The 27,676-nt window shown below is 46.5% G+C and overlaps 1 protein-coding gene across 4 annotated transcripts in view; it reads left to right on the top strand.

Annotated features, from left to right (window-relative positions):
* Positions 1 to 27,676, top strand: part of MEF2D (myocyte enhancer factor 2D) — a 135,931-nt gene that overhangs the window by 96,229 nt on the left and 12,026 nt on the right. For 2 of the 4 annotated variants that reach the window (XM_081892418.1, XM_081892419.1), the window contains 6 exons: positions 3,154 to 3,357; positions 15,369 to 15,506; positions 19,617 to 19,827; positions 21,474 to 21,530; positions 25,401 to 25,591; positions 26,694 to 26,714. In XM_081892418.1, coding sequence (XP_081748544.1) covers positions 3,154 to 3,357; positions 15,369 to 15,506; positions 19,617 to 19,827; positions 21,474 to 21,530; positions 25,401 to 25,591; positions 26,694 to 26,714 — 822 coding nt within the window. Of the gene's footprint in view, positions 1 to 3,153; positions 3,358 to 15,368; positions 15,507 to 15,662; positions 15,798 to 19,616; positions 19,828 to 21,473; positions 21,531 to 25,400; positions 25,592 to 26,693; positions 26,715 to 27,676 lie in introns of all 4 variants that reach the window. The other 2 variants (XM_081892420.1, XM_081892421.1) reach the window with 2 other exon arrangements.

Here is a 27,676-nt window from a genome sequence, read left to right as displayed (position 1 = left end):
CCTTTCCAGCCCTCGGAGGATCACAGGGAGCGTTCGCACGACACACACAACTCAGCCGACACACTAATGTGTCACAACACACAGTTTGGAGGCAGTCAAAGTCAAAGCATAGAAAACCATGGGGGCATTGATGAAGTTCTGTTACAGTAGGGGAGGGCAGCAGGATGAACCTGCCCTAAAAATATTTGGTAGCAGAGTGCTTTTCCAAATGCTAGTATATGTTGTTGAAATCTGGGGCTCTGATTCAAATTCCATTCAAATTTTAGAAACCGCAGAATACTTTTTTTCAGAAGCTATTCTCTCTACCATCAATAATTTCAGTAGCTCTTCTTTGTACAGAATCCAGGTGGCCAACAACTGAGACAAGAGTGGGCTGTGCTCAGTTAAAGTATACAATATTTTAAAAATTGCTATGATGCCTATTGAGCATTTTACTGCTCTGTGCTATATGGAATTGGATGAAAACCAACTCTGGAAAGCAGCTTGTCAAGATGTTTTAGCCTATTATTATTTTCCAGAAATGAGTTCTGCTTTGACCTTGAATAAGTGTCAACTAAGGGATTGGCTCTTCTGTATAGAATCCAGAAAGGACCTGCAACTAATTAAAAACACCAGATTTCCCCCTTTGAATCCACTCTTGAGAACAGAGTATTTTAGAGCTAGTTATCTGACCTAACTCTCACCAGCTTCCTTAAGAAACGCCTTTATTGAGCTGCGTTTCCAGGTGACGGTTTGGTTTCTTTTGAGTGACAATAATAGTTTTGTAACACAGAGTGGCCCTCCATGCACTGACTGCAAAAATCAATCAATCAGGAAAAATGAGTTAGATAAAATCACTATAAATTTTTGTGGTGATTTGGAGGTTTAATTTGAAATCGAGCTAGATTCGAGTTTGTTGGTGTCTCTGGTAACTTCTTACATCATGGAAATTGGCTCATATTATAGATGTATTTTTTATTGGTATTGTTGCTGGTTTGTGGTGCAAGGCCTTTGGCTAGAACGATAAACTTTGTTTGGTTGATACTTGAGCAGGGTTTGGGGCTGGAAAGACTTCCTGTGAAAGATGGGGCTGGAAAGACTTCCTGTGATGGGGGCGGCATTTGCAATCCAGATTTTTACCCTCAAGGTGTCTGTGTAGGCCTTAACATTGCAAGACGGAGGAATTAGAATTGAGAACTAGGCGCCAGAGAACAAGAAACCAGAGAGACCTGTGTTGCTTCCAGCATCTAGACGCCTTAGGAGGGAGGCCTTATTTACTCTGGCATCCTAACCCAGACCCTTACCACAGTTGCTGATAATGAAGAAGTATCAGGGATTGGTTGCCTGTGGACGGCCCCTTGCTTGCGAGTAGACCAACAACTTGGGTCTTTATTTTATTTATTATTGCATTAATATCTAACCTTTTCTCAATAGAGCTCAAAGTGGCGTACAAACTTAGCCCCCTCACCATTTTATCCTCAGAACAACCCCTCAGGTAGGCTAGGTTGAGAGGCAGTGACAGGCCCAAAGCCACCCAGTGAGCTTCATGACTGAGTGGAGATTTGAGTGCTGGACTCCTAGTACTGTAGTAGTCCAGCAATCTACCCACAACTCCATCCATACTGGCATACAGTGTCGTGGCTCTTTGGCCTGGACCCGAAATTTTTGGTGCTCTCAAGGACTGGAAGACAGGCAGGCCATTCCACCTCCCCCTGCTGATCACTTCCTGCTGGAGCTCGTCCACAATGACCTTGCCTTCCAGGTCCCATATCCCATGGTACCACCCTCAGCATTGGATTCAGGATCATTGGTCAGTGGGATATCTGGGTCGTCTCCTTTGGACTCCCTGCCTGGGACAAAGTCAGGTGGGACAGTCCTTTTCATTGTCCCAGCAGCAGTAAAATGAAACAAAACAGGGAGCCTTGATGGGGCTTCCTAAATGTAATTTCTAGGCTTTATTGAAGGGAGATTTATTTGCATAAAGCTTTAGCACTGTACTTTAGTCAAACACCTTTGAAAAAAATCCTGATACGACTACATGTACAGTATGTGCGTTGATAAAGATCACACTGAAACAATCTTAATGCAGCCAGCCTACCACATATAAAAAGATTGCTTCCCCCACCCTTTTCATAGTGTTCTTCAGTGCGTTGTTAATGTAGAGATGAAAAGACTTGAAAGAATTCAAAGCTGCAGCAAGCTGCCCACGCACCACACCTCAGGAAATATAGGTATGAAATATAGGTATGAAACAGAGAATTCCTAATGCATCAGTTCCGCTTCCGAATCACCTAGGGTGTAAGTGGGGAATATTGCATACGTCTTCCTGATTACAATGCTAGTGTTTTCTAATGTTAGTTTTGCACAGTTGTACCTGCTGTTTGACGGAACTGTGGCTGTTTGACCGATATACCAGCATGCCACGCTAAATTTCATTCACACCATTGGGTGTGAAGTGACACAAGAACCAACATCAAGGGACAATGTCACTGCTCCCCCACCCCTTCCTCACATGCCTGATTCTGTTCCCCCATGAAAACAGCACAACAGAAATATATATGCTGGTATACTTCACTCTTGCTATTTTCTAGGTCAGGGGGACTGCAAGTGGACATTTTATAGAATCACATGACACTGAAATGAGCACTAAACATGAACTATATTCTGGAAGCAGCTTTTGTACTGTAGGAAAGCTCAAATACAATCTGGAAATTAGCAGATATGGAAATATCAGGGAACTGGAATAAACTGCTGTGTGAATGTCGTGTGCCAGTGTGGTGTAGTGGTTAGAGTGTTGGGCTAGGATCTGGAAGACAAGGATTCAAATCCCCACTCAGCCATGAAGCTCACCCAAGGGTGACCTTGGGCTAGTAACTGCCTCTCAGCCTCACCTCCCTCACAGGGTTGTTGTGGGGATTAAATAAGGAGTGGGAGAGCCATGTACTCCACCTTGACCTCCTTGGAGATGGGGGGATATAAATGCAAATAATAGTAATAATACATAAATGTAGCCATGGGTTTGTTTTTGACACCAAAACCAGAAATTTGGCTGAGAGAAATTGTAGAAGTATGGCTACCCCCACCCCACCTCAAATAATTTGTGATATCTGCCATTCAGTTATGTTGCTGTCTCCCGATTTGACCCTCTTTGCTTTCTTGACTTGCTTCCCACAGGTGACATTCACCAAGCGGAAGTTTGGGCTGATGAAGAAGGCCTATGAACTGAGTGTCCTCTGCGACTGTGAGATTGCCCTGATCATCTTCAACCACTCAAACAAGCTGTTCCAGTATGCCAGCACCGACATGGACAAGGTCCTCCTCAAATACACAGAGTATAACGAACCTCACGAGAGCCGGACCAACGCGGATATCATTGAGGTACGATGTGCTGCCCGCAACCTGTGGGTTCCTAGCCTTGTTGAGCTAGCAAAGCATTTGCCAATGCAATACCCCAATCTGTTGGGATGGTCTGTCTTTGCTGTCGACAGCTCAGTGTTCTAGCTTTAGGTGGTGTGGTGCCTTTGGGCAGTTGGAATCCAAAATGGACGCACTTGGAAGGACTGGTGGGAGTTGCGTACCAAAATGGCCCCACTGGCTGGGGGCTGATGGGAGTCTAACAACATCTGGAGGGCACCAGGCTGGGGAAGGTATCTCATTAGTAAGATCTCAAAGCAGCTGGCACTACCAAGGCACAAAAGATGAAGACAATATAGGAAACCCCAAATTTACAAGGTGTAACATTCCAAGAGGGACGCGGGTGGCACTGTGGGTAAAACCTCAGTGCCTAGGACTTGCCGATCGTATGGTCGGCGGTTCGAATCACCGCGGCAGGATGAGCTCCCGTCGTTCGGTCCCAGCTCCTGCCCACCTAGCAGTTCGAAAGCACTCTTAAGTGCAAGTAGATAAATAGGTACTGCTTTATAGCGGGAAGGTAAACGGCGTTTCCGTGTGCTGCGCTGGTGCTGGCTCGCCAGCTGTAGCTTCGTCATGCTGGCCACGTGACCCAGAAGTGTCTTCGGACGGCGCCAGCTCACGGCCTCTAGAGCGAGATGAGCACGCAACCCTAGAGTCGGACATGACTGGCCCGTATGGGCAGGGGTACCTTTACCTTTACCTTTAACATTCCAAGGCATCACACGCATCAGTGAAATTATGTAAATTCGAAACACCCTCTAAACCACTGGAAATGATTAAAAAACCCTTTAGAAAACCAGCAGCACTTACCAGATGCCAAACTCTGCCAAACTCCCACCACCTCCTTACTCAAACTTAAAACTCTCCACAGGCCTCAACCATTGGTGTAAGGTTTGGTGCAACATGTACAGACAATGTTGTTTTATGGATAATATCTGGTTCCTATGGATAAAGGAAGGGGAAAGCTGTAGCATCTCAGACAAGTGATGTAGGCTGAGCACTTGCTTTGTACACAGAAGATCCCAGTTCAATCCCCAGTATCTCCAGGAAGGACTGGTAGCAAAACTATACAGTGTTACCTTAGTTTAAGAACAGCTTAGTTTATGAACAACTTGGATTAAGAATGCTGCAAACCCGGAAGAATGCTGCAAACCCGGAAGTAGCTGTTTTGGTTTGTGAACTTTGCCTTGGAAGCAGAACATGTTTTGCTTCCTGTTGAGTGTAAATTGAGCCCCCCACTGCTGTGGGAAAGCACGCCTTGGTTTAAGAACACTTTGGTTTAAGAACGGACTTCCGCAACGGATTAAGTTCGTGAACCAAGGTACCACTGTACTTGAAACACAAGGGTCTGACTAAGGCCACATTAACACCATACATTTTAGGCAGTATAATACCAGTTTAAACAGTCATGGCTTCCCCCAGTGAATTATGGGAGCTGTAGTTTGTTAAGGGAGCTGAGAGTTGTTAGCAGACCTCTATCGCCCTCATAGAGCTACAATTTCCAGAGTGGTGGAACAATCTCTCTTTCTTCATAGAGAAGTCTGGGAATTGTAGCTTTGTGAGGGGAATAGGGGCCTCCTAACAGCTCTTTAATAAATTGCAGCTCCCAGGATTCTTTGGGGGAAGCCATGACTGATTAAAGTGGTATCACAGATCTTTTAAAGTACAGTGTGAATGTGACCTAAGTATAAGGCAGCTTCCTGTGTTCCTGTGTCTGGGGCAGAAACACTTCCAGGGTGATTGCGGCAGTAGGCCAGAGGTAAAGTGTGAGTCTGAAGTGAGGGCACCCTGCGGCAGAGACTGGCGGGGTCTTAGTCCTCAGCCTCCCAGGTGGCCGCCTGCCTGCCCCCTTCCTGCTGCTTCTCCCCCTCTTTTTTCTCTAGCGGATTTGCAAGCACAAAAGGTTTCGTTCCTGCCTGCGCTACGTTCCAGAGAGTGGGACAGAGCTGAGATTGGAGCAGTTGCTTTGTCACCTTTCAATGAAAAACTGTGTGTGGGCAGCTCCCTTTTATGCTTGGCAAGATTTAGACAAATGAACGGTTTGGCTGGGTAATTATTGACATTACAAGTGAGCAGAAATTAAGGCACGCAAAACCTTTAGTCATTCAATTTATCTGCTCAAGACGGCATGGAATAGGACAGCGGTGGAGAGTGTGTATGTGGGGGGGTGGGCGGGAGTAGACATTCCAGGGAGGGTTGCCTTTTGGGGGCACGATGGGCACATTTCTTACCAGGTTTGCGCATATTTTTTGCAGTACTAAATACATTGCTTGTAATATATGTGTGTCATATATCTATATATTGCATTAACATTGATTTGCAGCAGATGGAATATATGAAGACAAAAAATGGGATATCAATTCAACATGCTGTTTTTTAACTGAAGTTCTTTTGTCATACTTTGTGAACGATGAGGCCTCCTTCTCTGGCAATTGTCCAGCTGCAGGGTTTTGAACCTGGGTTTCCTCAGCCCTGATGTCGAACCACGGCACCGTACTGCCTATGCCTTTGTCAGTAGGGAGTGTTGCCCATCCCCTGTAGTCAACTGGATGTCAGCTGGAGTCAGGGTGGATGCCCACTGCCTCTGCAGGGTTGGCCTCTTTAGACCACTGAGTCGGCTGTTCAATTCCACTGCTAGCCACCTAGGATAGAATAGATGGGAGGAAGCAAATGATACTTGAATGTCCCAGAGCCCAGCCGTTGTGTCTCAGGGTCTGCTTTGCATGGGGAAGATTCCGTGTTTAACCCACAGTGCCTTCAGTTCAAAAGATCTTGGCTGGCTGGGCTGGGCTGGGCAAGACCTGAGACTCTCAAAAGCATACATTTTCAGGCTGGATGGACCACAGCTTTGTAGGCCAGGAGCTGGGAACCCCTTTCAGCCTGAGAAAAGCAGTGTGGGCAGTCTTCCGGGAACCACATGGCCCAGGTGGGTGGGACCAGAGGTGAAAGTTGGTGGAGCGATGGAGTATTGATTAATTTATGAATTGCCTTTTACATGTCTGCTTCAAGGCGATTTATAGAGAAATAAGAAATGGTTTTAAAAGTTTTTAAAGCAGTAAAAAAAACAGCAACATGAAAACAGGTTTTAAAACAGTTCAAAGTGAATGCCTTTCCACCCAGCTGGAAAAGGCTGTTGAAACTAAAATGCTTTCATTTGCTTCTGGTAAGTACACATAGCGTGCATCTGCCATATCTCAACAGGAATGCTTTTTCACAGGACAAGGGCAGCTGCACCAAAAGCCCTGCTCCAAGGTGCTGTGTGGTGGGCTTCTGAGATTTCGGATGTGACTCATCCCTTGGTACAATAGCCATGGAAAAGTTAAGAGGTTTTTGCACACGCATACACCTACCCCTTTCCTTCATTCAAGCAGCTTAGAGGCATTATCACAGCTTATGTGCACATACAAGCCATGCAAAGCATAAGAACGTCAGACAAGCCCTGCTGGATCAGGCCCATCTAGTCCAACATCCTGTTCTCACAGTGGCCAGCCAGATGCCTGTGGGAAACACTGGATCAGGATCCAAGCATAAGAGCACCTGTGGCTTCCAGCAACTGGCATTTGGAAGCACTATTCCCTCCATCTGTGCACCTAAGGAAGGAGTGGAGCAGGGTTGATGCAGGAACATGGCCTGGTAGAGGACCACATTCAGCCCCCAGGTCTGAGATTCCCGGCCTTTGATGTATTCCTTTGCCCGGTGGTATTCACTTCTCTTAGTGTACCATACTGAACACATTTGTCTTGGCCCAAAAGCATCACCAGCACTCGGAACGGTGTCTCCCTGTCCTCCTCACGGTATGAACTCTCCAAATGCTTTGAGTCCTTGGCACTGGGAGGAACCCTCTGTGGTGTACCATGTGAGGCTGCCTCCAAAGATGTTAACTGAGCACAGGCGTCTGGGCTCTGATTTTTCATGTCAATTCCTGTACCCTTTGTGAGCCTGACATGTATGTTTATTCTCAGTGAGTCTCACTGGAGTCTGCAGAGCTGAATCCCACACCTTGCACCTTTCATGCAAATGAAACACATTTGCTTTTATCTTCATCCACTGAAGCTGAATGTAGGAAAATTCAGGACAGATAAAAGAAATCGCTTCTTCACGAAGTCCATAGCTCAGCTATCGAACTTGCTCCCACTGGAGGTAGTGATGGCCACCAACTTGGATGGATTAGACAAGTTCATGGAGGATTAGGCTACCAGGGTCTACTAGCCATGATGGCTATGCTCTGTCTCCAGGGTCAGAGGCAGCAATGCTTCTGAATACCAGTTGCTGGAAGCCACAGGAGGGGAGAGTGCTGTTGCGCTCAGTTCCTGCTTGCAGGTTTCCCCACAGGTATCTGGGTGGCCAGGGAACAGGATGCTGGACTAGCTCGGACATTGGCTAGACCCAACAGGTTCTTCTCATGTTTCTGTGTTCAGGTTCAAGGAGCCAAAGACTTGTGTTGTTTCCAATAACTGGGAGTCTAAAAAGGAAGGCCTTACATGGTGTGGCCTCCCAGATCACACTCTAACCACACTCCCTCAAGAGGATACTCAATGCTGGTTCTGGGGGACCTTGCCTGTTCCCCAAGGTCCTTTCTTGTGTGTGTCTCTTGTGTTGGGTTCATCCTCTGAGGATTCCATCTCCTGTTCTGGGTCAGGGCTAGGCCTGCCATGAGCAGGCCTCTGGTTCTGTGGTTCTCTTCCCAAAAATATCTGACCTACTTTGTCTCCTGTGATCGTTTTGCCCTTCGCTTCTTATACAGTTCCCTATTTCAACCTCCACCTCTGTTTGTCAGCCAAAGGAGGCTCTCATCTGCCTCACATGCGAGAGGTTGCAGCTGCCGTGCTGTTACACATAGCTAATTCTCGGGGCTTTGCTATTGCCTATTGTTTTTCCGTTCTGAGATGTAGGGCCAGTGGAAGGAGGAGGAGAGGGAGGTCCACTGACAATTAGGGCTTGTGCTTTCCACACAAAGTGCTAAGCAAATGGAAGACTGATTTAAAAATAAAACAAATGCCATGTCCACAACATGGGAGATGATTGTCCTATTTCAACTTTTGGTAAAATGAGAGCATTGGCTGTTGAAATACAGGTGGGCGTGCGCTTAGGAGATTCTAGAGCCACTGTAATTGTTTACAGTAGCCCTCCTCAGCCTAGTGTAGTTCATATGCCCCAGCCAGTGTTGCTGTGGAGTTTGAATCCAAAATGGTTATGCTTTCTGGGGCTGATGGGAGTTGATTTGCTTGTATATTGGGTTTCTTACAATCATTTGACAAATATAACAATTACAAGTATAAAACAATAAAAGTGTAAAAATGAAGTATTATTATTATTATTATTATTATTATTATTATTATTATTATTATCATTATTATCAATGTATACCCACCTTTCCTCCCAAAGGAGGCCAGGGAGGCAATATAAGAATAATACAAACTTATAAAACCAGTTAAGAATAGTTCCAATACGGCTGCAGCCTTGGTTGAAGATCTCCCCTGAAAAGGCTTTTCGAAGGTCTTCATCAGGCACTGAAAAGATAACAGAGGAATTGCAAAGGGTCAGTGCCACCATTCTAAAAACCCAAATTGTACTTCGAAACATCTGGAGGGCACCAGGTGGGGGAAAGCTGGTTTAGGTGATTGTTCCTTGGGTTTCTTTTTTACATGACTAATTATCTCAAGACTTAATGAGTCCTTTCCTAGCATCAGCTTCTAATTTGATTACACCAGTGTTTCTTGACCTTTTCTAAGATTCGTCCCTCCACTTCAGAGATCTTTCACCGATCTTGAGAGGCTGGGGGCCTCCTTGGCTATACCCACTGGACTCTTCTACCCTTGTGTCACCTCTGAATCCACTATCTGGACACTTAAGGCAAGACCATCCAATGATGACTTGCCCAAAGTGCCTAGAGGAACCCTTTCTACAACCCTGTAGGGGAAACCAGAATAGAAACATAAAAAGAGCTCTGTTGGAGTAGAGCAAAGTTCCAGTCTAGTCCAGCACCCTCTCTCTCAGAGAGTCAGACAGAGGATTCTGGGGTTCTCCCAAAAGCAGGGTGTTATGGCCATCCCTTGTGGCTTGTTCCCCAGCACCTGGTATTCAGTGCAATGGGACGTGGAAGTTAGCTATCACGAATAGTTCTGTCAGCTCATATAACCCCTTTCCCCGCAAAGACCCAAGATTCTGCTGCTGCGTCAGACCATCTAGGCCAGCAAACCCTTTGCCAAAGTGGCTGGCAGATACCTCTTCCAGGAAGCCCACACACAGGGCAAGAAAGCACCAACCCTCCACCGCAGTCTTCCCCCACCCCACATCCCTCTGTCATCATCCCCTTATCACAGATGAGGATCGTGGCTGAGAGATTTATTTAATCCATTTATATCCTACTTCTCCACAAGATTTGAGATAGTTTGTTTAAGGTCACCCAGTGGATTCATGGCTGAGGGGATTTGACTTCAGCAAAGGCCTGGCGCCACCAGCAGTAGCCCAGGTCAGACCCTGGCCCAAGGCCCCAGGGGCTCAGAAGGGGCTCCTCAATGGCCTGGCCTGGCTGTGCCGCCACATCCCACCCTCCTCTCTGGGTGCCCCGGACGGCTGTTTTAGCCACATACTGAAGGTGCCTGGTGGTGTCATAGGGTGAAACAAGTCAACCCCCTGCCCCTGCAGTGTAGTGTGAATCCAGTCATGGGATACCAAGGACCCCAGGGGTGCCAAAGCAGTTGCGAGTGCTCAAAGAGCCTCACCATGCAAGCGCTAGAACATTCTGCAGCCCCTGTTTGCCTAGGAGCTGTTTCCGGCCTGAGGGTCATGTTTCCTCATGAGCAACCTCCTAGAGGCTGCATCGGAGTGCTTGGCGTGGCCAAAAGTGGATGGAGCCACAAATGTTGCCTTTGGAAAGTAGGCAACGCTTAAGCCACACACAACTCAGAGAATCCTGCATAGCCCTCTCTCCATCCAGGCCCGTTCAGAGGCAACTTCGCAGTGCAAGGACACATTCCAGCCTGGCAAAAAGCACTTAAGGAAGGAGTCGGACAGCATCAGGTTAGGGCTGTGGCCTGGGAAGAGGCTTGGCCTCGGGGAGACTCCCAAGGGCCACATAGAGATGCCTGGGATGCGCAACATTTGGCCCATAGACCTGAAGTTCACCAACCATGGTTTAGAGCAGGGTTTCCCAAACTTGGTCTGTTTTTGGACTACAATTCACATCATCGCCGATTGCTGGTTCTGCTAGTTGGGAATGATGGGAGTTGTAGTCCAAAAACCGCTGGAGACCCAAGTTTAGGGAATCCCGGTTTAGAGTGATCCTCACTGCACTTTCTCTCTGTAAGGGAGGATTGACTGAAAGGTAGAGATTTGCTAGCTCATGGATGGGCAGGGATTTGCATTTGAACCTTCCCCATGTACTGCACTAGCTATGTAGAGATGGAAAAGGTTCAGAAGAGGGCAACCAGAATGATCAAAGGGATGGAGCGAATCCCCTATGAGAAAAGGTTGTAGGGTTTGGGACTTTTTAGTTTAGAGAAAAGGTGAGGTAGAGGCAACATGGCTGGCGCTTATAAAATGATGCCTGGCATGGAGAAAACTTACGGACATCCAGTGAAGCTGAATGTTGGGAAATTTTGAACAGAGAAAAGAAAGTACTTCTTCACACAGCACGTTGTTAAACTGTGGAACTCCCTGGCACAGGAGGCAGCCACCAACTTGGATGGCTTTAAAAGAGGAATGGACAAAATTTTGAAGGCTAAGGCTACTAATGGCTACTAGCCACAATGTCTATGATCTGCTTCTACAATCAGAGGCAGTAATACTTCTGAATACTAGATGCTGGGTGCACAAGAAAGGAGAGAGTTCTTCTACTCGGGTCCTGCTTACAAGTTTGGCCGCTGTGGGAACAGGATGCCGGACTAGATGGGCCATTGACCTGACCCAGCAGGATTCTTCTGGTGTCCATATGATCTTATATCTGTTGCTGCCTTAACAAAAGCCCCTGAGCCCCCCAAATTCCCATGTGGTGAGATCTAGGAAACGGCAGGCTGCCCCTTCTTTTGCTTTGTTTTTGCTTGTGTTGACACTCTGCTCGGGTTACTGACATAAAAGTACTTTGCGTCTTTCTGTAGCAGAGCATGTTGCTTGTAGTGGCTGCCAGCTGGAACGGGCTGGATCGGCCCGGCCTGAGCTCCCTCCTTCCAACTCCAAGCCAGCTGCTCAGAGACCCGGCCGGTGGCAGGCCCCATTAGCAGGGCCTAAGGAATCTGCAGTCTGCGTTGCACATGGCTGAGCCCTTATCTGCTGCCCCAGGCTGAGCTACCAAACACTGGCTGTCCCTTGTGCCCAGAGAAAGACAGACAGCTGCGGAAGTTGGACGGTTGTTAACTGGCTCTCATACAGTCTTCTGTGGCAGTTTGCAAAGTAACAGGGACAATTTAAAAATGGAGGTGGGGGAGAGAGGGAGAGATGAATAGAATAGAATAGAATAGAATAGAATAGAATAGAATAGAATAGAATAGAATAGAATCATAGAGTTGGAAGAGACCACAAGGGCCATCGAGTCCAACCCCCTGCCAAGCAGGAAACACCATCAGAGCACTCCTGACATAAGGTTGTCAAGCCTCTGCTTAAAGACCTCCAAAGAAGGAGACTCCACCACACTCCTTGGCAGCAAATTCCACTGTCAAACAGCTCTTACTGTTCTTCCTAAGTTCTTCCTAATGTTTAGGTGGAATCTTCTTTCTTGTAGTTTGGATCCATTGCTCTGTGTCCGCTTCTCTGGAGCAGCAGAAAACAACCTTTCTCCCTCCTCTATGTGACATCCTTTTATATATTTGAACATGGCTATCATATCACCCCTTAACCTCCTCTTCTCCAGGCTAAACATGCCCAGCTCCCTTAGCCGTTCCTCATAAGGCATCGTTTCCAGGCCTTTGACCATTTTGGTTGTGCTCCTCTGGACACGTTCCAGTTTGTCAGTGTCCTTCTTGAACTGATTCTGATGAGGAGCCTACAATCTGAATTTCTATGCTGAAGATTCATAAGAACATAAGAAGAGCCTGCTGGATCAGGCCAATGGATCCATCCAGTCCGGCCTCCTGTTCTCACAGTGGCTGACCAGATAACTGCGGGAAACCCGCAAGCAGGACCAGGTCAGAATGAAGGGCAAAGACTTTCATATGTGGGTATGAACTCGAAGTCAGAGCTCTGCTCAAGAGCAAGCAATCCTTGCGGGTAGCAGCTTTGGTTGGAATGTGGTCCCTGGTAAGTCTTCCTTTTCAGACTCCCAGTTGCTGGAAACAGCACAAGTCTCTGGCTCCTTGAACCTGAACCTAAAAATGCAGTGGTACCTCAGGTTACAGACGCTTCAGGTTACAGACTCTGCTAACCCAGAAATAGTACCTCAGGTTAAGAACTTTGCTTCAGGATGAGAACAGAAATCATGCAGTGGTGGCGCAGTGGCAGCGGGAGGCCCCATTAGCTAAAGTGGTGCTTCAGGTTAAGAACAGTTTCAGGTTAAGAACTGACCTCCGGAATGAATTAAGTTCTTAACCCGAGGTACCACTGTATAAGAAGAGCCTGGTGGATCAGGCCAGTGGCCCATCTACTCAAATTCCTGTTCTCACTGTAGCCAACCAAATGCCCGTGGAGAAACCTGGAATCAGAATTCGAACACAAGACTCCTTCCCCCCCGTGGCTTCCAGCAACTGCATATTCAGAAGCATTGCTGCCTCTGACCATGAAGGCTTGTAGTCACTGGTAGCCTTATACTCCATGAAGTTTTTTAATCCTCTATAAAAAACCATCCAAGTTGGTGGCCATCAGTGTCTCCAAGAGTGAGGTCCACTGTCTTAACCATGCGCTGTGCCGTGTGAAGAAGTCCCTTCTCTTATCTGTTCTTTATCCGTGCATCATTTTATAAACGTCTATAAATCCATTGCTTTCCATGTCTCTTCTCAAAGTATTAGGATTGTCCTGCGGTATACATTTAAAGCAGTATTGTGCAACTTTAAACAGTCATGGCTTCCCCCAAAGGATCCAGGGAGCTGTGGTTTGTATAGGGTGCTGAGAGTTGTTAGGAGCCCCCGATTCCCTTCACAGAGCTACAAGTCCCAAGAGTTCCCTGGGAAGAGGAACTGAATGTTGAACCACTCTGAGGACTGAAGCTCTATGAGGGCTCCACCTCCTTTGAAATCAATGGGTTCTGCGCATGGAGAAGCTCCATCATGCCCATTCATTTCAATGGGCCTTGAGATTTCCTGCTGAGACAAAAGCAGCCAGGGTTCCCATTTCTAAAAATGATTCCTAGCCCCATTTCTGAAACTGCTGAGAGAAAGAGGAAATAGGGATAGGGATTGATTAATAATATTCATTAATTTCAGTGGGTCCACTCTGAGGATGACTAATGATGGATATAACCCATTATTTCTAAATCTTCAGCTATACAGATATATTAGCATATGCATTTTTCATGTATTTCTTTTTCTTTGGTGAGGTACAAGTGGCTGGCCTGGTCACAGAGACTGCTCACTTGGGTTTTGAGCTAAAATGGTTACCGTCGTTAGGAAAGTCAGGGGCGGGGAAGAACTTCTTATTTTCTCTTTTACTCATGCCCCTTTCAGTTTCTTATTGGCATGGAAAGAGCCCAAGACTTCCAGGAAAGATTGCAGCGTTGACTTTTTAAAAGAAATTGGCAAGTGATGATCCCATAATATGGGCTAATTGCTTCTGGTATTTTGAAAATACAATGATTAAGTGTGGCTGAGGAAAGCAATCTTCAAATTGGCTGTCACGCGTGGAACCAAAACTTCTTAGACACGGTATTTGATGGAGGTTTTCTGCCCCAACTCTCTGAGCCCGGTCTTAATGATGTAGATCCAGCATGCATATGAAATGTATAATTGCTCTTCATCATAGTGGTAGGTGACCCTTGAGAGAGAAAAGTGCAATCCTCTCTCACAGTTCATTAGTGCTTGAGTAATTCTGGAAATCTAAGATCACTGCAAATCCCCAGTATCAGCGTCTTAAGTCTCCAGTTAATTCCACCTCTGGAGATTTATGGTCCCTGGTTCAAACTAGCTCTGCTATTAGCTGCTTCGGAAGCCAGTGATGACCTCAAAGCTAGAATCGCTGCAGTTTGGGGTTGCAAAACATCTGAAGCGGCTCAGTTTGGCTCTCCTACTTCCAAACCCTGATGTAGGATGCTTACAAACCATGGCTCAGCAAACTGGAATAAAATATGGCGTTGTGAAGGGAATTTGCAAATAGTGGTTTTATGTGAACCCTAGTTTGGCAGCACATGTGAACTGACAAACCAGGAGTTACTGTTGTCAGACTTTCCCTCCAGAGTTGGTGCACCTAAATATGGGAGTGTCAAGTAGATGGAAAATGAAAGCAGACAAGCCTTGGTACCAGTTTTGCCTGTTGTTTGTTTGGAAGTTCAGCCTGTGATCCGGAGTTCTAAAACCTGTAGCTACTACAAGCCATGGTCAAGGTGGCATCTGAACTGATCCACTTACATGGTGGCTTCCACTCCTTCCTGCCATCAACATACTTGGCCAATCATAACAGCGGGACTTGTCATCATAGCAACCATCCTAGCCTGATTCATACATAACACTAAGCCTTGGTTTCTTAAACTATGGTTTTATTTGATCATCTGAACCCTACCTAACAGCTTAACTAGGGTTTATTTACTGCTCGCAAACTACAATCTGAAGCCATTGCTCATTTTGGCCTTACAAACCTTTGTTTTATTTGAACTGTGGCTTGGTGTTACATGAGAACTCAGCAGCCTTCCTTTACTGTGGTTTATTTTGCAAGAAAACAAACTGACTGTTGGAGAAATGAGCCATGGTTTATTTGATCACCCGTTGGACAGCTTGAGGTTGCTTATTAAACAAACCATGGTTTAGTGGTCTGTGTGAACCAGACCACTATCTCTTCATCACTCTCCACCTCTGGTTTTATCTCTGGACCTAAACTTCTCCTGGTTGTGCTTTCAGACATTAAGAAAGAAAGGTTTTAATGGTTGCGACAGTCCAGAACCCGACGGGGAAGACTCCATTGACCAGAGCCCTCTGATGGAAGACAAATACCGTAAAGCCAGCGAGGATCTTGACATCCTGTTCAAGCGCTACGGTGTAAGTAGCTCGCCACCCCAGGCAAAAAATTCTTCATTGTCTCTTTTTTTTTCTTTTTTTGTTCGTTCGTTTGTTGGATTTATCCCTCCCCTCCCAACCCAAACTACCTTCTCCCCCCACCCTCCCCCCACCCTCCCCCACCCGGCCACGTAACAGGCGCTGAACAAGAAGCATAGAGAGTGTGAGAGCCCTGACGGGGACGACGTGTTTACGTTGACGCCTCAGACGGAAGAGAAATATAAAAAGATTGATGAGGAGTTTGATAAAATGATGCAGACTTACAGGCTCACAGTGAGTAACAGCTGGTGGCCTGCCAACGCCTCCCCCTCCCACCCGCCCCATGGATAGGGCTGCCAACCTGCCCAATATTTCTTAATAATACAAATAACAGTCCTGTTGAAGTGGCCTAAGCGCTGGTCAAGCCGCTTGTCTTGAATGCTGATGGCCTGGCCTGGATTTCTTACTCGGTTTTAGAACACAAGGAAGCAAACTGAGGAAGATGGGGGCTAGGAGAATTTTGAGATTATTTCCCTTCTTCATATAGTTAACAAAAGAAAGCAATCTCGCAGAAGCAGCAAAAAAGAGATGGCACCCTTCCAGGGAAATGGTTCTGCACATGCTTGCTGTCTTAATGGTGAGGCACTCTGCACATGCTCAGAGGTACCAGGACCATAAGCCAATGTAGTTGTGGCTACATATATAGTTATATATACATATATAGTTGCGGCTATATATAAAATAGCCAGTTCCCTTCATGAAGGAATTGCACTCAGAACATGCCCAGATGCCAGGATTTTTTGTTTGTTAAGCAAAAGTTGGCTGCCCTAACCCATGAGGGAGGGAAAAAGAATATTATGGAGGGGGGAATCTTGCATGGTTTGGCTTTCACAGAGCCTCAGCTAATTTGCACCCCTAAAGCAAAGGAGATGATTAGGAGAAAGCCCCTCTGACACCCAGAAGGCAATATGTACCTGGTTGCTAAGGTACTGGACAGTGAGGGATGCTTAGTTACGCCGAGGCCTTGCTAGGCAGCGCTGTGAATTTGTTTGGAAATGCTCTCTTGAAAAATACTTCTGAAGGACAGGCCTTAGTATAAACCTCTAAAATACAAACCTCTCTCCCATCCCCTCAGCATAGGATGAGGATGTTTATTTTATTTTAAACATTTCTATTTATCTGTTTCCCACCCTCTTCCACTAGAGCAACCTTCCTCAAGCCGGTGCTCTGCAAATGTCTTGGACTCTAGCTTCTAGCAGCCCTGGCCATTAACCATGCTGGCTGGGACTCAGGGAAACTGTAGTCGAAAATGGCTGTGCCGGCAGGAGATGTAGTCTTAACAACACCTGGAGGGCACCAGGTTGGGGAAAGGATCTCATTAACAGGATTTCAAAGCAGCTAGCACCAGTGAGGCACAAAGGATCAAGACAATATCCAATAGTGTGATGAACTATTCTAGGGAAAAGCTGAAGCTTTGTTTGCTGCCTGCACCAACAGCGGACTAGCTACTAGATTTAAACTGGTCCAGTGCCAATATCTGGACAGTGCTAGCATCTATAAAAGGTGCAACAGAAGATTTATTAATCTATTAATCTCATTGTTTGAGGTTTGATGGCTCCATTCTTCAGGGGAGGCGGCGGAGAATAATCCTTATACAATCCTTACTTCAGAAGTGTCATATGAAGCTAAGAACACACACATGTCAAATAATCACCCTGTAAAAAGCAAGAACAGAGCACCAGTAATGATTTAGTCCCAACAAGGCAGCATTTTTTAAAAACGGAAGGAAGAGGGTGCAATCTGTGTGACGTTAAATCCACACGCTTCAAACCCTTTGGGTTCAGCATGTGCTTCTCATGAGAACTAACCCCAAATCCTTGGCCAAACTAACCTGTAACCCAAGAACAGCTCCCGCATTCTCAGGATTTTAATTTGCCTTGTTGGTGTGGCTAAATTTGTACCTGGCTGACTAAATAAATCCCCAAGCACTTCTGAGAGATGGACCAGGCCCTGCCCCGCCCAAGCCTGGGACTTTCTTGAGCAAGTCAAATGTGGTTTCTGAGCAGAAAGAGTCGGGGGATTCTCTGGTTGCCGTTCCATAGGAGAGCGATCTCTCGACATTAAGCTGCCTAATGCAAGGTGAGACCTTTGGTCTATCCAAGCAAGGCACTGTTTATTACAGCCTTCACCGCACTGGCACCCTTCCAGCTGTGCTGGCTGGGGTTCATGGGTGTTGTAGTCCACCAACATCTGGAGGTAACCAAGGTGGCTAACGTCTGGTCTTCTCTGATGGTAGGACCTCTCCAAGGTCTTTCCCCCTCTTTACTACCTGAGATTTTAAAAAAATACTTTGCTGATGAGTTATGGCCTTAACCCAGAGACTCATGTCTGAAAATTCCTGGTACTTCTTGCCCACTAAGCCAGGAGTTGTGATCTCGAGGTAATGATCCCAAAACAGTTGCTTCTGAATCCTCATTGTTTGGCACACTTTTCTGACCTTGTGCTCTGAAATAAGACCCTCCTTCCCTTTCTCTCATCTTCCCTTTTCTTCGACTTCTGTAGTATCTGGCTAAGATACAAATAGGCAGGCAATCTTTTTCACCCCAAGGGCCACATTCCATCATGGGCAGCCTTTTGGGGGCCGCATACCAGTGGTGGGCATGGGCAGAAGCAAAAAGTGGGTGGGCCAGAGGCAAAAGATGAGCCGTGTGATGGATGCAACTCTCATCTTTCCACAGTAGGCTATAGTCATGCAAAAGTCAGAGGTTTCCACACAGACCAATTTCTCCATCCTCTGTCCACGCCAGCAATACACATTTTCACAGTTCAAGGACATACTCTGGCAAGGCAAAAGCACTTGGGGAGGGTGTGACGCAGGGGTGGAGACAGTGTGTATCCTGGGGATATTCTCGTGACCCCAGTGGGGATTCCTGGAGTACCACCACCATCCCATAAGGCTGGTGTTCCCCACCCCTGATCTAGGAAGCCCATTCCTGTTCCTTTCAATGACACTAAGCATCTTTTCAACTCCCCTATGGACAAGTGGGGAAAGGGGCAGGCACGAATTGAGCACATTGGTTTCAGTTCACCCTCAAGTGGCAATCTGATGTTGTGGGGAGATCTGGGAGCTTGTGCTTGAGTCCTGCTTGTGAGTTTCCCACAAGCATCTGGTTGCTCGCCGTGAGAACAGGATTCTGGACTAGATGGGCCATTGGCTCTTCGTACATTATTAAACAGATGTTCCTTCAGGCAACACATTTTGGTTACCATCTTTTCTGGGGGCACTGCAGAACCCGGCCCCACCCCATATTTTTTACATGTGCTATTACACGATGTGGGGGGTCCATTTGAAACTGCACCCATCAAAACATTGCTGTGTTTCATGGTGCCCTCAGTGAAGATTGTAATCAAAACATGTCAGGTAAACAAATGATAATTTACTATAACATACAGCACCCCCTATGGTGCTCTTAAGGGCAACATTTGCACCATACATTTAAAGCACCATGAAACATGTCTTCTCCCAAAGAATCCTGAGAACTGCAGTTTGTTAAGGGTGAGTTGTTAGGGGACTGCACTTCTCCTCCCAGAACTACAATTCCCAGGGTTGGTGTGGTGTTTAGAGTGTTGGACCACGACCTGGCAGAACAATCAATCCCTTTTCATAGGGAACTCTGGGAATTGTCATTCTGTGAAGCAAATTAGGGTCTCCAATAACTCTCAGGACCCGTAACAAACTACAACTCCCAGAATTTTTTTGGGGGGGAAGCCATTACGTTTTAAAGTGTTATCATGGTGCTTTAAATGTATGGTGTGAATGTGACCCCCAACTGCTTTGGACTAAATCTCCCATCAGCCCTGGGTGGGGCTGATGGGAGATGTCATCCATTACGCCTGGCAGGCACCTGGTTGGTGAAACCTGCCTTTGCAGGTTCTCTGTTCTTGTTGCTGGAACAGTCCAGGGATAGTGGCTGATAACAGAAAGCATCCAGCTGGAAGCCTTGGCCCCAATATGCACTTGTGGTCTTGTGAATGCTGCTTGCCAAACCTAACACCAAAACCCCTTCCTATCAGCTTCCTATTTTAAACATGCTTCTCTCTCTCTCCCCTCAGTCTGCAGTTCCGGCTCCAAATTTTGCCATGCCTGTTACGGTTCCAGTGTCCAACCAGAACACGCTGCAGTTCAGCAACCCAGGAGGCACCTTAGTGACCCAGTCCCTCGTGACCTCCTCCTTGACTGACCCGCGCCTCCTCTCACCACAGCAACCAACGCTCCAGCGAAACACAGTCTCTCCGGGCCTCCCGCAGAGGCCAGCCAGCGCAGGTTCGCTCTTTCTTTATCTAGTTTTATTTACAAAAGTTTCTGCACCGTGAACTCTTTGGCGGCTGTGGCAAGTGGGGAGGGGGGTATCATGGTAGTGAACATCAATTGGTGGTGAACATCAATTAAATTGCATTCATAAAACAAGTACCAGATATTTCACAGATTATTATTATTATTATTTATTGAATTTATAATCCTGCCCTTCCTCCCCAAGAAACCCAGGGCAGCAAAGAACATGGACCGTTTAAAACAAAAACAAAGCAAACATTTTAAAACAGATAAAAACATTCTAAAAGCAGTTATATTTAAGAACATTGAAAATCAATTACCATTAGATCAGCTTAAGACATCAACATTGTATGTGACAACCGAGATGTGTGTTTTCTGGTCCTGCACTCTTCTCATGAATATACTATGTTTTAGCTGTTTTTAAATCTGAATTCTAAATTGTTGTATCTCGCTCTGGGACCTCTTGGTTAATAATCATCATCATCATCATCATCATCATCATCATCATCATCACCAGGAGGTCCCAGGGCACTTTACGACATTTTAAAATTCAGAATTTAAAACAGTTAAAACATATTAAATAATATTTCAATTATTATTTTTCAGCATTTTATTAATGTTGTTGGGTCAACATGTTTTGTGTTTTATTTGATACTTCTTCCATATATATCTGTGACCATAGTAAATGACCAAAAAGATTATCCATATCTGGTTTCACAAATGGATGAGAACATGGGAAGATCCTGGCTGCTGGATCAGACTAAAGGACTCCCTAGTCCAGCATCCTGTCTCTCTTAAGTAGGACATGAGAACAATGTCCCTCTCCTGCTTGTGATTCCTAACAACTGTATTCTGTGACCTGGGTACCGAAAAGTTTATAAAATTATGCCTGGCATGTAGAAAGTGTCTAGAGAAAAGTTCTTCCCCTCTCTTGTAACACTTGAATTCATGAACTTCCAATGAAGCTGAATGCTGGAAGATTCAGGACAAGGAAGTCTTTCTTCACACAGTGCATAGGGAACCAGGCAGAGGGCCTTCTCGGTAGTGGTGCCCACCATGTGGATTGCCTTCCCATCAGATGTCAAGGAGATAAATAACTATACAGCTGTTAGAAGACATCTGAAGGAAGCCCTGTATAGGGAAGTTTTTAGTGTTTGATTTTTAAAAAGGTTTTTATATCTGTTGAAAGCCGCCCAAAGTGGCTGGGGCAACCCAGTCAGATGGGCAGGGTACAAATAAGGTGATGGTTGTTGTTGTTGTTAAACTATGGAACTCACTCTCACAGGATGCAGTGATGGTCACCAACCTGGATGGCTTCAAAAGAGGATTGTATAAATTAAGAGAAGGCTATCAATGGCTGCAAGCCATGATGGCTATGCTCTGCCTATACAGTTGGAGGCAGTAATGATTCTTAATATCAGTTGCTGGAAACCACAGGAGGGGAGGGTTCTCTTGTTCTTGAATCTTGCTTGTGGGTTTTCAACAGGCATCTGGCTGGCCACTGTGAGAACAGGATTCTGGGTTAGATGAGCCCTTGGCCTGATCCAGCAGGCTCTTCTTCCATTCCTCTGGATCAGCATGTTGGAATGTGGTGGAACATCAAATCTAACTCTCTTTGCCCATCTTCTTTTCCTTAGGGGCAATGCTTGGAGGAGACCTCAACAACACAAATGGAGCCTGCCCGAGTCCAGTAGGTGAGTAGAAGTGAAGTGGAAGCTTGTTCTTCCAACAGCCAGATGTCAGGAAAAGGGTTCTGGAGAGGCTTCCCTTGGATGAATTGTGGTGGGAAGGTTGTTGGCCTTGGGTCCAAGCCATTCCATGCACAGGGACAAGAAAGGGGTTGACTGGGAATGGGGGTCCCACGTAGATGAGGCCCACGCAGCAAACTGAGCCTAGGGTCAGCGTGCAAGCTGCATCCTGGGCGCTGTGACTATAAGGGAGCAGCAGAGCTTTCAGCCCTTGCAATAGAGGAAGGAGCTCCAAGCTTAAAGAGCCGAAATAAAACTTAATGCAGTTTGGGGTGTAATGACTCATAAGGTCACATGTTGATCTAAGGAGCTGCTGATCTATGTGGGTGACACAGAGCAGCTTGAGAAATTTCACATCGCGAGCGGGTAGATGGCAGTGGAGTCAAGGAGGCCTCTTGATGGTTTTCTCCCAGGGCTGGTCATGCGGAGATGCATTTCAGTGTCAGCATCTAGGAGCCAGCTGCTTATGCTCCCCAAAGTGGGCCTTGAGAAAGCTTGGCCTGGAGAGCACCAACCTCAGGCCCTCCAGACCTCTCTCACTGGCCCCCAGAACTCTCTCCAGGTCACATCCCTCCCCAGCCCTGCTTTGTACCTTCCTTGAGTGTTTTTGTCTTGCTGGAATGGATGCTTGCTTGGTCAGAGGAATGTAACAGAGAGCCAGGACTGTGTGTGTAGAAATTAGCCCACACTACAGAGGTAACCTTCACATTAGTGGCTCCATCCACTTTTGCCTCTGGTCCTGCCCAGCGCTGACTTGTGACTTCTGGAAGGTTGCCCAGAAAAGAGTCCCCACCCCAACCCAAAATCGGGTAATTATTGTCAGTTAATTAAACAAAATAAATCAGACAATATATTCTCGTTTAAAGACTATAAAATAACAGTTTAAAAATATGGCAAAGCAACAGCAGCTCGACTAATGGTTAGGAAACACTTTCTGAAAAACTTATCTGCAAGGCTGACATAATTACCCACTTCAGAAATCTGCCCTTAGAGGAGGGAAAGGGGTGGAACCTGCATTATAGGGCCAAACCAGGCCGAGTCCAGACAAGCAAGTCTTTCCGCGCCAGTTTTAATTAGAGACTGCACTGCACTTGGGATCACTTTATTTGACCTTGTCAGTTTCAAAACCAGCCCTTGTTTTAAAACTCCTGTTAAAATGACAACCCTTCTGGGTGGCTTCAGAAACCATGCCTGAATCCCTTTTAAACGACTCTTTGTTTGGTTTAATTGTCGCATGGCAATGGGCAGGGATGGCTCTAATTGGACATTGAGACATCCTGGCCTTGAGATGAAATATATCAAGGTGTCCTGCCTCTCGTGGCTTTAATAATTGTGTAGCAGAGAGAATTTCTGAAGGTGCGGCTTCTCCCACCTTGATAGCACTGGGAGGCGAGGAGGCTGCACCCTCCCAAGGGCTGTCTGCTTCCGCTGCTTTTAAAGGCAAGTCTGGCAGCAGTCCCCTTTGTTGCGCCTTGTTGCCCCACTTAGGATTCAGTGGGGGAGGCAGATTGGAAGATGGATATATAAATGTGTGTTTATATGGATACACCTGTCATACATACATAATGGGGCTGCCACCCATGCTCAGCTTGCTCCCCAACCCCATCCTGACTTCATCCCAATCCAGGATTGTGAGGTGGCACTACAGATCCTCCATTGGGGGCTGTGTGATGACAACTTTACATTTTACACATCCTAGTGAAACGCATATAGATATATGCCTGGTCTGCCTAAGGCGGTAGAGAGAGAAGGGATGACAGTAAGGGCTGATGAGAAGCTCAGGCGGTGACTGGATGGAAGGCCTCAAACCTCAAACACAGATCCCCATGGTGGAGAGGCAATTACTGCTTGTTTTAGAATTGCAGTGTTTAATTGGGTGTGCTTTTTTGAAGATAATTTAAAAAGGTGTGCTGACTATTCAGAGACCAGACTCATTGGAAAATAAAAAACTTTACAGTGGTACCTTGGGTTAAGAACTTAATTCGTTCCGGAGGTCCGTTCTTAACCTGAAACTGTTCTTAACCTGAAGCACCACTTTAGCTAATGGGGCCTCTTGCTGCCGCTGTGCCGCCGCTGCACAATTTCTGTTCTCATCCTGAAGTAAAGTTCTTAACCTGAGGTAATATTTCTGGGTTAACTGAGTCTGTAACCTGAAGTGTATGTAACTCAAGGTACCACTGTATTTTTTAAAAAAACAACCCTATAAATAACAGCAGCATCTTAAAAGAGGTATCCCCTTTTCTTTCTTATGTAGGAGGGAATGCCTCTTAGGACCCATTCACACCACACAGTTAAAGCACTATGATACCATTTTAAACAATCAAGGCTCTCTCCCCCCCCCCCCAAGAGTTCTGGGAGCTGCAGTTTGCTAAGGACGCTGAGAGTTGTGAGGAGACCCCTATTCTCCTCACAGAACTGCAGTTTCCAGAGTGGTGTAACAAACTGTCCCTCTTTGCAGGGAACTCTGGGAATTGTAGTTCTACGAGGGGGATTGGGGTCTCCTCACAACTTTCAGCACTCTTAACAAACTGCAGCAGACTGGGTGGCAAGGGAAGGTGGATACTGCTTTAACTTCACCTGAGATCCCTGAGTGCCGAGCCTTGGCCCTTCCCAAGACTCCTAGGCACGCTTGCTGTCCCTGTCAATCTTCTGCACACACACAACGTCCTGCCTCTCCCCTCATCTCCCCCTCCCCAAGCATCTCTCCTGTCTCCAAAGCAGCCCCCATGTCAGCTGCCGTGCGCGGCTGTTCCGGCTTGTAACTTGGCAGGCCCTGTGAATGTCATCATTGACGTCACCCAAACATTCCCCTCATTCCAGGAAACAGGAGCAGGGAAGCAGGAGAGCCCAGGGGGTAGGCCTTCAGAGAGACCTCGCCAAGCCCTGGGACTTTCTCAGGACCTGTGGGGTGTGGGGAGACTTGACACTCCCCCCTCCCCACCCGCCCTCTCCTAGCCTCTTGTTCCTCCTCTTGGTGCCAGGAGGTGGGTTGGTGACCTGAGGCCTGCCTTGATTTCTCCTGCTAGCCTTATTGTGACATTGAAACACAGCAGCCAGATTATTGGCTAGGGTTCCATTTTGATCTCACATAACCCGTGTTCTAAAACAGCTGCAATGGTTACGAGTTCGTATCCGGCCCAATTCAAGGTGCTAACATTAGTGTTTAAATAACTGTACAGCTTAGGCCCTAAACACCCAAAAGATCCATCCTGCAGACCCTCTTGGGTGCTAAGATCAGCAGAGGGGGTCCTCTCGCTTGTTCCACTTCCTTCAGAAGCTCGAGGGTGGTGGCAACCTTGGACAGGGCCTTCTCTGTGGCAGCCCCTAAGTTGTGGAACTCCCCCTCCTTCATTATACAGAATCTGACAAATTCTGAAGACACATCTCTTTACCCTGGTTTCTTTACTCTTGAGGTTTATGATTTTGGCACCCACCTTATTTCTGTGTTTGTAAATTGTTTTAAACTGTTTTTAATATTGTGTTTTAATATTGTAACCCACATTGTGACCTTAGGGTGAAGGACATGTAATAAATTATCATCATCAACCTTGGCAGCTCCAGGAAGAGCTGGCCATGTCCCCAGCCTAAAACCCTGGAGGGCCACTGCCAGTCAGTGTAGACTATACTGAACTAAATGGACCAAGAGTCTGACTTGGCAAAGGGTAGCTTCCTGTGTAAACCAGGAGAAAATAGAGATTACTTGAGGCACACTTACTTTGACATACTTATGTTTGGGTATGGGGACAAGTTTAAGATATTTCCCAACGTTGTCTGAAAAATAATATCAGTTTTTGCCCCTCTCTCCTTTTTCTCCAGGGAATGGTTACGTCAGCGCCAGAGCCTCCCCGGGTCTCCTTCCCGTGTCCAATGGCAACAGCCTAGGCAAGGTCATCCCGGCAAAATCGCCGCCACCACCCTCCCACGGCACTCAGCTGGCTGCCAACAACCGCAAACCAGACTTGCGCGTCATCACCTCACAGAGCGGAAAGGGTCTCATGCACCATTTGGTGAGTCCAACTTAGGGCAGAGAAATCCTATGTGTTTCCAACTTCAGCAGGCTCCTGGGCCTGATCCACCACCCTCCATTTTACTGAAAGGCTGAGCCAAGGAGGAGATACCAGCCCTGACTTTGGTCTGCCTGGAAACCTCTTCCCATAATCCTCAGGATATCTTTTTGTCAGTGTTTCGCAAGAACGCATGACGTTTTCGACCATGCTACACTCTTGAGAGCTGGTGATGATTGTAACAACTGTTTAGACTGGCGCTGCAAAAATCCCATAGCTGTGCTTGCAGATAAGTGTATCAAGCAGGTCTGTTATGGCACAATTCTAAGCATGTTTATGCAGAAGCCATTCCCTCTGAGTTCAATGGGAATTACTGCCTAACAAGCAGAATTCCATCCTGGGTTGGTTAATCAATTGCACCTGCATAAATGTGTGTATCAGAAAGGAAGACTGCTTACCTGGTGTAGAGATGATGAATCTGCCCCTTCTTCTCTCACACATACTCAGAATGCTACTTCTAAAACAAATAAAACTTCTGAAATAAAAAAACACACTGCTTAGATATTTTTAAAATACATATTGAGTTGTCTATAGATTGATTAAAAAATTCAGAGCCTGTTTCTAATTTTTTTAAAAACCTGATGGCCAGTTAGTTGGTGACAAGCAGTGAAAGGTTTATTATCTATTAATCTAAGCAATTAATTGATTACATGTTGCAGCGAGAATTCCAAATATACAACACCAGCATGTGTGAAACTGAAAATACCTTTTTGCTCTCCACACATGTGACTCTCAGCAACTTGCATTCAGAGGCATACTGCCTCTGACAGTGGAGCTGTATCATCGCCATCCTAGCTAGTAGCCATTTCCATCTTGGATATTATCTGGCACTCCCAAGCACAGCCTGTTCTTTCTGTGGTGTTCCTCCTATCGTTCCCCCCCCCCCCAATGTTTTCAACCAATATCACACAGCAGACATTTGAACTTCTGGTCTGCCCTGCATGATAGAGAACAGGATACTCAATTAGTGTTGAAAGTAGCATCAAAATTAAGCATTTTAAACGTAACAATTTCATTTTGGTTTCATTTTTATTCCACACCCCAGACAGAGGATCACTTGGATCTGGTGAGTTTCCATGCTTGCAAGTGTTCTGTGTGTGTGTATGTGTGTCTTTGGGTTCTGTTCCCTTTTTAAAAAGAATAATTGTCTTGAAATTGTGAGACAGGGGAATGTAGGGACTTACTAGAGGAAACTCAGTCTGCTTTCAGGCCTCTTCTAGGGTGCCTTGATTGGTCCAGGAAGGTGGGTTGGCAGCCTGCCCTCCCAACAGCTGGCACGACTTTAGCAGCTGCATTGAATGGGTATGTGTGCCTGCACTTTGCCTCTCCTGTGTCCTGGAGTGGTGGAATTGCAACTCTAAACCAGGCGAGAATGGAAAATGCCCCCCTCACATGCTGTCACTGGGCCTGCTTAAGCAAGGCCCCCTTTGTCCATCCCATCTGGCTTTAGATATGGGTCTCTTCTGCCTCATTCCTTCAGCTGTCTGTACAACAGCCTTTTCTGTGTGGGGTACTCTGCCCCATCTTTTCTGCTGCTGAGGGGCTACCTTCAAACAGACCTCCTCCTACCCCTGTTTAGCGTTGGCACTGCATGTGATGCATTTCCCTGCAGATTGTGGGAGTTTCCACCAGGTTGGCAAAAGCTAATCTGGAGTGGTGGTGGGGAATGGTGAGCCTGCTGAGGGAGGTGGGGTGCCACAACAGAGAAGGCCCTCTCACCCCGCACATCACTCTCCTCACCCTGGACAACAGCAGCACCCAGAGAACAGTGCGAAGTTGCCTGTTTGGCTCTCAAGTGAGTCCCTGTGGTGAGGCTGGCACCTTCATGAGCTACTTTAATTTGTTCTCTCTCACATTCTGCCTCGAACAGCCACCCAGATATCCCTGGGGATCAGGCTGACCCCATTTGTTTACTTGTCCAGTGGGATTTATATTCTGCTGAATAAAAACAAGCAAACTTCTGAAGCAGTTTACATAAAACGATAAAAGTACCCCCAAAAGATCACACTTAAAAGCAAGCGGGCATAA

Source organism: Podarcis melisellensis (assembly GCF_964234715.1).
Source record: "Podarcis melisellensis genome assembly, chromosome: 16".
Classification (NCBI taxonomy): domain Eukaryota; kingdom Metazoa; phylum Chordata; class Lepidosauria; order Squamata; family Lacertidae; genus Podarcis; species Podarcis melisellensis.
Note: the sequence above shows the minus strand (reverse complement) of the source record. Positions and strands in the feature narration are given on the sequence as shown.